Source organism: Aptenodytes patagonicus, chromosome 14 (assembly GCF_965638725.1).
Source record: "Aptenodytes patagonicus chromosome 14, bAptPat1.pri.cur, whole genome shotgun sequence".
Lineage (NCBI taxonomy): Eukaryota > Metazoa > Chordata > Aves > Sphenisciformes > Spheniscidae > Aptenodytes > Aptenodytes patagonicus.
In genome coordinates this window covers 3,563,684-3,577,771 of record NC_134962.1, presented here as the reverse complement: position 1 = coordinate 3,577,771, position 14,088 = coordinate 3,563,684, and the positions used below count along the sequence as shown (strand labels likewise).

Sequence of the window (14,088 nt, the reverse complement as noted above, 5' to 3'; positions counted from 1 at the left end):
ATTTACATTGAAATAGGAGCTAAAAGTGGTCGGGCTAACAGCTTCATTCAAAACATCCACCACATCATTTTCCTCCTCTTTGGTAGCATTTATGTATTTTCTTGGCTCTGTCTGACTTTGGTCATGTACAAAATAATTAGGGAGATCAGGATCAAGGAACATGTCAGCCCTGCTGCCTGGGAGCCAGCTCGTTAATTCATTAAGCATGTGATTTCTGACCGTAATTCCCTCCCCGCTGTCAGCGCTCACCAGGTGTGAGGATCCAAATTCAGAGAGTTCCAGGCGCTGGCAGCTTCCCAGCTCTTTTGTGAGGATAACAGGGCAACGTCTGCACCAGTGCTGCCACTAAGGACACCTCCCGCCAAGGGATTTCATACCCTCCTTCATCCATCCAATATTCCTTCCATTTCTCCGATTATAAACCACCTCCATTTTTTGTTATTATTCCTTGGCTATATTGCAGTGCTGGGAAGCTGAGTCTTTTGGGCACTGTGTGATGCTTCACGGGAGGGTGAATATTCTCTGATTGCATCGCCTGATACACCAATCATTTGGTAACATCCTAAATAAATCTTAAACACACACACATGCACACACACCCCCTTCAGAATAAGCAGCCTTTAGAGGTAAAACCTCACGTACACCGCCCAGACCGTTGCGTACTGTATCCAGACATAGAGGGGCAATATAAATCTTCCCCATCTCAGTCTCACATTTCCAAACAGCTGCTCAAAAATCAGGGCATATTTGAGCTTGTCTCAGGCTGAAAGCACTGTTTGGCCAAAATGTCTTCTCGAAAGGGGACAGTTTTGTGACATGCATTAATCGTCCCCCTCAGTACACCAGCCTGCAGTCCATTCTCCTCCGAGCAGCCCTCAACACCTCCCTGATTGCCTGTCAGATCGGTTCCCGCTGTGGATGGAAGGAAGGAGCTCTTGAACGGCGCAGCTGAGCTCTGATAACAACGTTGAGACAAACTGATGGGCATCAAGGAGAGGCTTTGCACGTCCCTGGGCGGACACTGGTTAAGCCTATGAAAACGTGATCAGTTCCAGGTAGCATTTGCTCCGTTACAGAAGCTGCTTAGTAAAAGCAATTATAAAGCACTTAAAGAGGTTTAACCAATTAAAAGAATATTCTTCAGACTCCCACAGCTGGCTGGGTGGTGCCTCAGTAAGATGCTTTTTAGGAGACCAAGTCAAACCATATTTTTTTACTGAATGTCTAAGAATTTTTAAATTATGATTTTGGGGTCTCTGCATTTCTTCAAGTAATACTAGACAAAGGCCAAGTATTAATGAAGTATCCATGCGGCCTGCATTTCATTAATTTGTGCATTAATAATTGCCCTTCTGAACAAATGTTTTGAAGGGTTCATTCATTTCTCCTCACCGATGTTCCAAATCTGAGCTATCTGTTTCAGGAGGAGAACATCACTATGAGATTCAGTGTAACCGTCCCGCAAACAGGAATAACAAATAGCAAATACTTTGCAGCCACAATACACAGAAGAGCACCAGTCTGAAAATCTGCTCCTTAAACAGCTGTATTTCATAATTCCTATATTCTAAGGATACAGAATATATCCAAGTGGAGTTCAGCAAAACCCCTGTGACGTTAAGCGTGAGCGGAAGCTGAGTTTAACAGGTGAAGTGTCACACTGGAATTTGAGAGGATAAATTAGCTATATAACAGTTGTATATATTTCCCAGAGATGTTTGTACGCGTAGGTTTACTTTACAGCCTGCCAAGTGACATAAAGAGAGCGGTATCGGAGCGCTCTATAAACACCCTCTGAGGAGCAGAAGGGGACCGTGGCTGCACCTCCCAGGACAGGGAGACTCTTTTTTCTCCTCTCCCAAGACGTGTCCCTTCGCTGGCGCGGCAGCTCAGGCTGGCGAGGGATTCAGGCTCTCGTGGCTGCACCTCTGAAGGCAACCCTAGGGCTGGTCAAGCCCAGCAAGCAGATTTTCCAGGTGTTAAACCCTGTCCATATGAGTGATTAAAAAGCTAACTAACTGATGCATTTTTAAACATAAAGTCTGGCCAGGGCCTTAGTCGCTGCAGAAGCATGCAGTAAATACAGCCCCAGGGTCCCCCTGGAGAGCAGAAACCGTTCTGGGAGGAACAAAGGACACGTGAAACTCAAACTGGAGGGGAGAGAAGAAAGGGGCTGCAGAGGATGCCAGTTCGGGTTATACCTGATCCTACCAAATCGAAAGAGCCTTGAACCTGGTGAGGAGAAGACAGAAGCCCTTATCTATCCTTCAAGGGGGAAATTTTCTTTCTTTCTTCTTCCTTCTCCTCCAAACACCCGGACACCCCTGGGGGGAATGGCACGAATGAAGTTTAAATGGAATCAAGCAACTTCTTCTTTAATTTCCAAAAAGATAATTACCTTAGAAGGAAACTGTGGAAGAGACCTCAGTTTGCACTGGGTCAGCAGTGACGTGCTGCTTGTTGGAGCCTGTTCTTGGGCTAGCTCTAACCTTCATCTTCTGCCTTGCTCCTTATGGAACAAACCGGTGCCAGTGGACGATTTAATCACCAGCGTGAGCAGGGGCAGGAATTCACATCCATTTTCAAATCTGTCAGCTGAAGCTATTGAAAATCAGGACTGGAGAATATAGTCCGAGTAAAATACGTTGGTTTTGCATGCCAAAAGGTTTTTCTATTCACCCTGCTGTCTCGCCGCCATTAACGAAGAAGTATTTACGGGAGCATGGCTCCTTTCAAGCAAGATAGCATCTCCTACCCCATAATACAAAAAAGAGACAATCCTCCCCCAGTAGGAAAAAAAGAAGGAAAATGATACAGGAAGATAAACAGCAGATCTCTGGCTGCTGGGAATGGAAATTAAGGAGTCAAATCTAATGTTTACACTGCTCAGTAACATGTGCAAGAGCACAGGGGGATTGTATCCAGCAAATGCCGCATGTTTTCAGTGGTGTCTAAAGGAGCTGAGGGCTCCCCAGGCCCATTGCTATTCCCAGTTTCTCCTTCTTTGCTCTCCTGAGTACTGCTGGTGCATACTGGTGGTCCCCAATCTCCCCTGGTTGCTATCGACTTTTATGGAAATCCTTTCTTCTGCCGCCTTGTGACCCAAATACCAGCATAAGCAGTTTTAATTTTACTAGGCTCATACCCACCCTTGCAGCTGCCGTAATCCCTGGTTTGGGGCCCACTGGTATAAATATTGCCTACGACCTCTCAGGTCGTGCATCATGTTCATATAAACAGCGCCTCGAGGTTTAACTAGGTAGTGCCAGCTACATCTACACTTGGCCCAGCTTTTACTATCTCTCATATCAAATGGCACAGTGACACTTGCTCCCCTTTGTGAGAGATTCTCTTGTAATGGCATCGACTAAACCCAGGAGCTTTGAATACACAAGGGCTGTTTCTCCAGAAATCAGCATTAATGCAAGTCCCTGACATGATCCCCATAACAGTGTCATATACGTTATTCTGTACCGGCTGGAGCGTGCATTCCTTGGGCAGCGTTGGAGACACACGGCTGCTGATGAGCTGAATTGCAGAAAAGGCTGAGAGATGTTGAGATGGGTCAGTACATACCCAAACAGCTCCTGCCTTTGCTCAAAAATTGCAACACGCTGCTCCCCAGCTGTATGTGTTTCAGCTCCCCTTGAAATGCAGAGAAAAAGAAGTAAATTGGCCAAAATAATCTGAACAAAACTATCAAGGAAGGATGGATCTGAGCTTCTCTGGAGGCCTTAGCAACAGTGGAGGTGGTTAGAAGAGGGAGCAGCATCTCTTTTCTCCCTCTCCTGGAGAGAAAGGAGGACGGGATGGAGGGATACCCTCGCCGAGGGCCACCCCAGAGCCGCAGGGCTGTGACTCGGCACGATCCCGGAGGGGATGGAAGAGCTAAAGTGAGGAGGAAAACACCATCCAAGTGCTTTGCACTGCAGCAGATCCCTGGGGTCCCGCGTGAGCCAGCAGCAGCAGCACATTACCCATCGCCGTCCCGGTGCTCTGAGTCACACCGAGCCTCAGATGGCCCCAGAAGAGGGACAGGGGGCTAAAAATCCCTCCCGTGACTCCCACACTCAGCCGAGCTGGCCAAGCTGGCCACCAAGCACCCACCAGGGACTTTTTACACGTGATGCATTGCTCCATGCTCACGCTAACCCAATGTGAGTTTTTCGAGACGTTGGCGCTGGAGAAGGGCTGTCTCCCAGCCTCAGCCACAGGATACACACAAGGTAAAATAAAATACTCAGTGCGATCTAATATAATTTAACTTCCAGGATTGCTTCCACATCTAGTTTAGGCTGATAATCAAGACTGGCACAGTTTAAATCTTCTTTTGCAGAATGAAAAAGATGTCACTCAAAATTTATGTTCCCCTCTGCAGGACTTCCTGCACAATAAACAAACAAGGGCTCATCTCTCTGCTGCTTCTCCTTCCTTTCTCCCCTTCTTCCTTGGGATGCGGTTCAAACAGACAGAGAATAGAGCCATTATAAGACAAAATAGAAAGCCACAGGATGCAATAATTCAGGTTTTAATACACTTTTAAATTGGGAGTTTGATTTAGAAGGGAAATGAAGATGCAGCTCGGTGGAAGGATCATTCCCCAACATCCCCAGCACGCCAGGGTCAGCTTGCTCTGGTCTCCTCAGACCCTGGGCTCGCAGTTTGGCACCTCGTTTGCTCAAATGTGGGAAATAGCAGAAGTTCATGGAGCAGCCCTGCTCCTATTAAAACCACGTTGAATTAATTAGAAGTGAGGGATGGGTCTGGTTTATTTTTAGTTCAAAAAATAGAGGCAGGAAATCTCCAACCTCACAAACACCATTCTGGATAGTCACCCCTACCACACGTTGGGTCAAATCCTTCCCCAGGCAGTGCTCAGCTCCACCAGGCTGACCTTCTCCAACTTACTCCACCAAAGAAACCCCTGTGTGAAGCTTCAAGGTGATGGAGACCAAGGTCCTAGGAGCCAGTAACGATAATAAAAAATCATTTTGGCAGCCACTTTGCCCATTATTTGTTTTACAACTCATCTGTTTTGATAAGCATGTGCCCGGGGAGGCACAAGACAGCAGCAAAAGGCACCAGGTATCAGGCAGAAAAGGGCACTTGCATGCTGTGTTAGATGAAAGTTAACACGTTCCCGCAGTTCAAATTCATCCCTGGGGACGGGGCCCAACAGCGCAGGATTGCCACCCTAAATCTGCTTGATCCCTTGTATGATAAAATTGAAACATACGGATTAAGGATGACAAATACAGGTCAGGGTCTCCCAGTCTGCGCGGCAGAGGCTGGCGGCACAGAACCACACAGTGTGCTACCCAGCTGGGATTTCAAAATCAGACCATAAGAGTCTCAAATGCACTTAGCTATGTGTTTAATAAAGTTTTAATTGCAGAGTGATTTATATTCTGTGATATTACAGAATTACCACGGATTACTTAATTGACTGTTCACTTGCTGAGGTTAAGCAGGTATTTCTCTCAATATGTGTTTTTGCTCCTATAGATCCCTGCCTCCATATTATTTGGCACAGCATTGTCTGAGCAACGGAAGCAGAGATCCTTTACCAGGAGAAAACCACTTTCATTTCACGTGTTGGTAAATTTAACAGGCAGATGTGTAAGACTCTTCAAATTGGCTGTAGAAAGAACCCAGATCCTGCCGTTCTTAAAGAGCTGCGTGCAGGGGTAAGCAGCTGGGAAGTGCCAGTGCATGGAGGTTTCTGCAAAAATTGTGATGTGTACAAATGAACTTGTGTTGGGAGCCATTTGGGAAGCTGCTTTCACAGCCTGAAAATCCAGCTAATCCTGTACAGGCACTGGGAAAGCAGATGGACTGGAGCTGTGATGTTGGCTCGTTCCCGTCGGCCCGAGGCTGATGGATGCAGGGAGAGAGGCTGGAGAGTATCGCTTCTCCTGCGGCCCCGGGGAGGGATCTCCTGGGGAGTCATGGGTGGACTGCTCCATGCAGGGCAAACCAAAGGTCCATCCGACAGAGGAATTAATTTCTGGAGGCAGCCAAAAGCAGGTGCCCAGAAATGTGACAGAGCAAGGCGGGCACCCCGCGCTCCCTCCGAGCTTCCTGGTGGATCTCCCCACTTCTCCTGTGCCACATGTCATTTCTGGGCTGTCCCCTGCAAAGTCCCAGCAAAGCTCCTCAGGGCAGGATCAGACGCAGGTCAAATTCATTCACTTGATGGCATCTGAAGAGCTGCAGGCCATCTAACAATGAACTACATCTGCAATCACAATGGCCATATAGCAGGCAAAAATATTCAGATTGAAATAATGAATTCACTTGGACAAGAGAATAAAAACAGGCCCTCTAGCCTTCTTTCCAAAACATGTCCTTTCAGCTGCCTAAAACTTTATTGAATAAATGGCTTTTGCAGCATTCCTGGAAGATGCTTTCATACATTATGCAGGCTGATGCTAAAAGAATATAACCGTCTCCATCGTTAGTTATGTGTTTAATAAGAGATAGCACATGGAGTTGAAGTAAGGCTGTGAGGACGGAGCTGGACACCAGGAATTATTTAATTTCTGTACAAATTAGGTGGTGACTCTGCTAGTGATGACACCCACAAAAATAGGGCATAGACACTTCCCTCCCCACTGTGTTACTGAAGCCTCCCCTGTGCCTCTTGGCTGAGTAACGGTGATGGGGAGAACCACAGCCAGACTTGCTCCTCCTGGACCGCATTTTTCAAGGGAAACACGTCTTCTGCATATCTCCTCTATGAGCTATGGCATAGTCCCTGTGGGATTACAGCATCTGGGTTTGGAACATATCCACTTAAATATTTTCAATCCCAAGGCAGAAGGAAAAGTCGCCTTTGCCTCCACGTGCCAAATCCGCATTGCACTGGTGGTGCGTAGCTCTGTAAGAAAGCTTTGCTGCTTCCTAGCCCTTTACAGGTCACATAAAGGACAAGAGTGATGCGGCCCTTATTCTCTGTAGAGCAAATTTGGGATAAAAAATTAACATAATTATTTTATTTAGCCTTGATTTTCTTCTTGTCTTTTATTGTGTTATGTTTTAACTGAGGTTTCTTTATTTCCTGCTAGGATTCTGCCAGAATCCTGTCGTTTCATACAGAGGTTGAAATGCATATTACAAAAGGAAACAAATCTTTCCCTTGATTGCCCGATATATCTACTTTTTAATCTAGATTGACAAACGCACTCCACCAACAGCACTTTTAACCTTCAGAGTTGTTGCATTTTATTTTCCATTGTTTGATGTCCCTCGGCAGAAATCTGGAAAGGAAAAAAACATACCGTCTTTCTCTGCTTACCCTTTAATTAATCATTTTTATTACGGCAATGTCCAGACCCAAACGTCTTGTAATCACTGTCTCAGGTATTGCCCAAACGTAGAACAAAAGGACGAGCCCTGCCACCAGAAAGCAGCTCCTGAGGCTGTTTAATGATCCCCAGCACCGTGGGGACGGCAGCCGGTGGCTCCGCGTAACAAACTAATGGGATTATAGTGTCCCTGGCTCCCTGTCTACCTGGATGAAAAACATACACTAACTGTCCCTGCGAGTACTTTGGACAAAATACCCAGTGCCACAAGGTGAATGAAACACAAGGACAGATGCAAAGACAGTTTCGTTTAAGCCAGTGTCTGAACGAGGCATCAGCAGTCCTTTATCTGTATCGTACCTTCTTTTGTTCCTAATGTCACTGCCCCCGTGCTTATTGCTGTTTTCTATTATTTCTGTTATGCTTGTTTTTACAGACATTTGCAGGCTGGTTGTCCCTCAGGGTTATTAATTCTTTGCACAACAGCAACAGAAGAACAAAGTGGGGCTTTAGGAAAACAGTTTACAGCGATAAACACCACACAGACAGGTCCCTTTTTCACCCTTGGTGAAGAATTGTTCATGAAAAATAACGGGCTTTTTTCATACCTTGCAGGTGCTGTGGTGATTGCCTTCGTGGTCTGTTGGCTCCCTTATCACATACGGCGTCTCATGTTTTGCTACGTCCCCTCCAGTCACTGGACAGAGTGAGTCACGGCTCGGGGGACGAGCTCCCCCCACGCCAGGACGGGGTGCAGGGTCAGGCTGGAGCTGGGGCTGCCGGGGCACCAGCAGACTTGGGGATGGAGGTGGGGATCTGGGAGCACAGGCGTTCTCCATGCAAGGTGGTAAAGCTTCAACCTCCTAATTGTTGGTTTGGTTTTTTCTTTTGGATTTCCTACCATGATTGCCAGCCAAATTAAGAGTCCTAGTTGTATCATCAAAATCCCCCAGGTATGGGTGAAGGAAGCATTATCTTGAACCAAAATGCACCATCAGCCTCTCCTTCTTCTGTGGCTGCGACCACAGACTTGCCCCCGTTAACAACGGCGATGGATATTCACCTCTGACAGTCCTCGATGCAATGACACTTGGACAGGGGGGGTTTATACATCCGAAGTGGATTGCTGTCTCCGTGGCAGAGATATCAATCACCGGCCCTAAGACGGAGCAGCTCCTGTCAACACACAATTTAGCTCCACGACGCCACATTTCCGTAGCGATAGGAGAGATTACACAGGTGGGGAAATAACTGCGCTGCTTACTGAGCCTGGGGCAGGTTATTTACTGGGTTTTGCAAGGAGTGGATCAAAATTCAATACTAGTAGTTGCCACTGATTAGAAAATGTCCCAATTCTCAGAGAATTTAGGGATAATCGCACACCTATGCTGAATGCACATGTGCTGTTCACAGATGTGCAAGGGCACACAAGCAGCTCCCTGCAGCCTTTCTCCGCGTCAGGCCAGGTTCCTCAGCAAAGCAGCCACAGAACTGATTATTCATTTTAAATATGCAAGTAAGCGTGTATGCTGTCTGGGGATATACACCCAGGTAGCCTGAGACGCCACGAGATGCGCTCAGTGAAAAGTGTGTCTTTTCTCCCATGGCGTTACGTCCCTCTTCTCTCTGGGTCTGTTTCCTGCAATGAACAGGAAAAGAAAAAGAAAATCTGCAATACCAAAAAGCAGAGCAACTCTGAGACATTAAAATTTCATAAACTCCAAGCACAAAAAATAGTAATTTACGATATAGCACTCTACTGAATGGAATTGTACATCCATCCGTAGTAAAAACCCAAACCTATCTTCAATCATGAAAACAGAGCTCTAGGCACACACACTGGGACGAACTATTGTTTCTTGTCTGCTTTCCTATATGAAAAGCACTTAAAGCAGCAATCAATTATGTAACGACTGCATTTGCTTTGAGCAAGAGGGGTAGAGAAGTCTGTCTGCAGTTAGTGTGAATTTATGCATTGTGGTTGCATTCACATTTTTTTTTTTCTTCTTTTGAAAGCCATGAGCGGTTTTAGGGAAACGTTGAATTTATAGGCATATTATGAATGGTGAGCTGTCAGTATGGCAGCTAATCAAGAGCTTGCAGCAGCTTGACATGTTCATTTATAAATGCATGTGCCTGCCCCTGAAGAAAAGAAATTTTTGCTATATTAATTCTTCACAACTACATAGAGAAACTCTGCTTGTAAGAGCTGGATGGGCCATGTGGTACTTGGCAGTGCTAAGGGGGTGTGGAGGGATTAGTGATGTACTCCAGCACGCGTCTATTTATCTTTTGTTAGACAGTGCTCAGACTAACAAAAAGGTCTGCAATTTCCACTGAGATAAATGATCCTGGGGAACATCTTCCTGAAAAACAGACCCACGTTGTTTATAAATGCTTCACCAGCTCAGAGCTGTTGATCTCAGTTGTCCCAAGGAAAGATCTTTCCAAAAGAAAAAAAAATAACTAAGCATTTTCAACCAATTCTAGTTGAAAACATTATATTGTGATGGTCAGGATATGTTTCAAAAGCATGCTGTCATCAACTTTCCCCCAGAATAGAGAATGCTATCCCAGATTACCGACAAATCCCAACCCAGGGACCCACTGAATGAGCTGATGCAGCTCTCACTGCTGGGGGAAGGAGAGACCTGCATCTGTTACTGGATCTTGGCTCTTCCGCAGGCTCTGTAGACCAGAACTGCAGCCAGAAAAGTCAAGCTAATGTATATGCATGACACAGAAACAAATTTCCATCTGACTTCTCAGTTTCCAGAATGCTATTTTCGAAGACAAAATGAACACACAAGGTAAATATCACGTCCGGACCCAGGGCATAAATAAGTTTCTAACTGCTAGTGTTTGGGGTAAGACCTTTGTAGAGGCATTTGACCTACGTTTGGCCAGTCCCAGTTGAAAACATAGATGTTTTCCTGGTGGCTCATGCACCATTGGTAAGCTCACGTCCCCAACGAAGAAAGGTTAGCTCATGTTTTTCTCACCTTGTGACTTTGAATTATTTCAGTTCTTCACACTCTATTTAGATTTTTATCTTTCATCTGTCCGTGCAGTTTCCTGTTCAACTTCTACCACTACTTCTACATGCTGACAAACGTCCTCTTCTACGTCAGTTCGGCAATCAACCCCATCCTCTACAACCTGGTGTCTGCAAACTTCCGACAGATCTTCCTCTCTACACTCACACTCCTGTGCCTGCCATGGAGGAAGAAGAAGAAACGACTGGCCTTCACCAGGAAATCCAACAGCATCTCCAGCAACCACACGTTTTCCAGCCAGGTCACAAGGGAAACTACATACTGAAGCCAAAGGACGAAGGGAAATGCATTTCATCGTGGGGTCAAAACTTGTGAGGGGCCTCTGTGGCTTTCATGCATGGTCTCCAAATTCACGTAACACAAGTGTGTTTAGCAAAGTCATTTTTGTTGGAAAAATAGGCTTTGTGCTGCCAGTAACTTTGAGGTTATTTTAAAGCATTGGCCTTGCCTCTTGTGAGTAACGTCTACATGTTTTGTAACTTCAGTCTGGCATAAATCCAGGTGCGGTGTTAACTGGGAAGCCAAAACATGTTAAACTTAGGCAAAACCATACTGCATTTCACCCTTTTCTCAGTGCAGAGATGCCATGTTCACATCTAAGGGTTTGAGATCATGTCTCTTGGTGGCACCGAGCAGGGAGTCTGACGAGGAGAACGCAGTTTTGAACAGAAAGGGATGTTTTTGGAGAATGGACGTGCTCATCTAGGGGATGTTCAATGAACAAGGAGTGAAAACTCAGGGAGGCAGGTGGTTATCTTAAAAATATATCTAAATTGTGATTAATATGACCTAGGTGCTTGAGAGAGCCGCTCTGGCTCCTTGAAATTAAATAACAACAGATGATGCCTTACCTAGATTGGGGTGCGTGTGGTCTGGGGAAATGGGGGTCATCTTTTATTTTAGGGCATATATAGTGCCTGGCACAGTGAACCCCCTCCCTCGCTGGTGTTGGTACTGCAACACCAATAAATAACAAAGTCTCTGGCAAAGTCAAGAATGCAGAAACTGTGCCCAGCTGGAGTGCTGAAAATGAACAGAAATGGAAAATCTTACTGTTGCCACACAGCCAAATCCTATTTTTTAGCAGGGAGAACAGTTAGCTGGCCTGCATTAAGAGGTGAGAAAACTCCAGGCTCGTGAGGGCTCGAGGCTGCTGAGATAAGAGCAACGCGACCCAATTCTGTGGGACCTTCAGGTTTTTCCCATTCTTATTCCAGTTTTACTTGTTTCCTCACCATTTTCACAAGGCTGACGTCTCATAGGTTATATCAGTTGTAGGTAGCAGGGCCTCTTGTTCTACCTTTTCTTTTATTTCTTTTTGCTACCACACCTGTTGGCACGCTGATCTGCACACACAAATCTTCAGACAGTGCAAATGAAGAACACAAGAAGGTCTACACTGGGGAGCCTTAGCTCTAAAATGACTTTCTTTTAACAAGGCAGAGGAACAGAAACAAGACCTGAAAATGCTCTTTATACTCTATAGGTAGCGTGAGCTTCTCTCTCATATGGTTCCACCTCTAACAGCCTGCTATGTGATGCAGCAAATTGCTCCAGAGCCTTTAGCACCAGAAGTCACAGGCCTCTGGGACAAGCTAAAGGGCTTTCCCCGCTGTCACATCACCAGATGGTGACCTGCGTGAACCTGGAACCAACCAATCATCCTGTGCAACCTCTGCTGTGATTTTGCTAGTGGTGACCTTGCGTCCCCTTTCACACCACGCTTCATTAGGAGAGCAGGGCTTGCCTCTTTATGATGACAAACTAGAAGAGTCACTGGGCTGAATTCAGCTTTCTGGGCTTTGCTCATACCCTGTCACTCTTCAACTAACGAGCACCCTTGGTATGTAACAGAAGTCTCAATGCTGGAGACGTGGATCTGGCCCCAGTGAACAGTCACACAGTGATGGAGACCAGTTACTGATCCACTGGGTACCGGTGACTTCTCCTGCTACAGAGGTGGTATCTCGTGGGTTAGGCCCTATTGGGCTCAGGGCATAGAGAAAACACCGGTGGGGCATTTGCTGTGAGTTGTGAGTGATGGCTATCTACTTCCAAGGCATTTATAACCTGGCAGTTGTACAGAGCTAGCTACCATGGTAGACCTGGCTACCATCAGCCATGACCTCCAACCACACCTACCAGGGATGGGAGATTATTTTAATGCCTAGAACCACTCCAAAAGAAAGGGCTCAAAATGGAAATCAGTGGGGCTTTAGTTTCTTCTGATTCAGCCAAACTGCAAGCTCTGTCCTGTCATGCCTTCTTTTAATTTCTTGCCCTGGTTGTACCAAACAAAGGGCAGAGATTATATTTGACAAAGCACTTTCATTGATCAGGCACAGTTGACTCCTCTTTGGCAAGAAAAACAGGCAATGGCGCACACACAAAAAAAAAAGGGCAAAAAGGAGACTGGTCTCTTTGGAAGGAAATCTGTGAGGAACCAGCAAATGTTATCTGTGTGTGTGGCTTGGGCAAGGTGGAAGAAGAAGCTCCAGAAGACCTGTACATACTGCCTTGTGGGAAAGTCCAGGTACGATGAGCAGAGGAAGAGGAGTTTTAATGTCACACACTTAACATTGGCCTTCCAGGCAAGACACTTTAAATGTTTCTGGAAAGGACCTAAATTTTTTAACTTCACTTCTAAATAGAGTCAACAGCTGGGAGGTGGTTTCTGAAACCTCCCACGGAAGCTGTAACTGTGTGTTGCTTTGACTTTCATTAGGATTTAACATCCTGCGTGTCTCAGTTGCTTTTGAATTCTTAAACATTATTAATATACCTGTTCAACACCAACCTGCTGAAACACGCTTGATTATCTTAGAAAACACTGTACAAAAATTGTTGTTTCACATAAGATGCTTGGCTTAGATTTTCATTACTGAGATACACTGGCAGCTTACAGAGTATTTGATTTATTACAGATATTACAGAATATTTGATCACAGCTCAGAGAAACTGGGAGGTTTATTTTTGGTTTGACATGAAAATGGGAATAAGCTGGAGGAAAAATGAACTTGTCATAAACTCTTTCCGCAATGTTTGTTGGGCTACTCGAGTCCTGAAGAGCTGACTGTTTGGGGGGATTTATCCAAGCGGTTTGCTGGCTTCTACAGCTCCGTTCCTGCAGTTTAACACGGGAGCAGACCCGAGTCTATGGCCTTAATCCGAGATTGCAGCTCAAAGCCACACTGGCCAAATCTGACTACCTTGAGCTGAGAGGTGTAAATTACAGCTGATTTCATCCTCTCTCCCCTCCTCACCTAGTTTTGCTATATTCAACCTAGAGATTTAGTTCCCTTGAGCTCAAAGAAGTGAGGACAACTCACTGCAAGACCCCACGGTTTTGTAAAGGAAAGCATGATACCATAGAGAAGAAAAAGGTACAAACTGCCCAGTATATACCAGAAAAATGGTTCTTTCCATGCCTTTTAACAACGGTTGAACTACTAACCCAACAAGGTTTAGCTTTAAACCTAATCAAAGTGGCTTTTGCCATTAGACAAAATGCGTACTCCCATCCTTTGTATTCCTGTCTTGTCTGAACTCTCTGCTGGGACAGAGAGGTGAGCGTTGGTGCAGCATGCTGTTAATCTATGCAAATTTCCTATAAGTGTTTTGAACTGTTTTGACTAAAAAAAAAAAATCTGTTGAGCCCACAGATGTGAAGTGCTGCCAGATGGATTCTGAGAAATTCCCATCTGAAGAGAGTCTATCAAGTGACC

At 45.6% G+C, this 14,088-nt stretch overlaps 1 protein-coding gene across 1 annotated transcript in view; it reads left to right on the top strand.

Annotated features, from left to right (window-relative positions):
- The window catches only part of NTSR1 (neurotensin receptor 1), a 62,987-nt gene extending 49,129 nt beyond the window's left edge, over window positions 1–13,858 (top strand). The window contains exons 3-4 of the mRNA XM_076351904.1: window positions 7,923–8,013; window positions 10,379–13,858. Coding sequence (XP_076208019.1) covers window positions 7,923–8,013; window positions 10,379–10,628 — 341 coding nt within the window. The 3' untranslated portion in view covers window positions 10,629–13,858. The remainder of the gene's footprint in view (window positions 1–7,922; window positions 8,014–10,378) is intronic.
- Window positions 13,859–14,088: the final 230 nt, after the last annotated feature.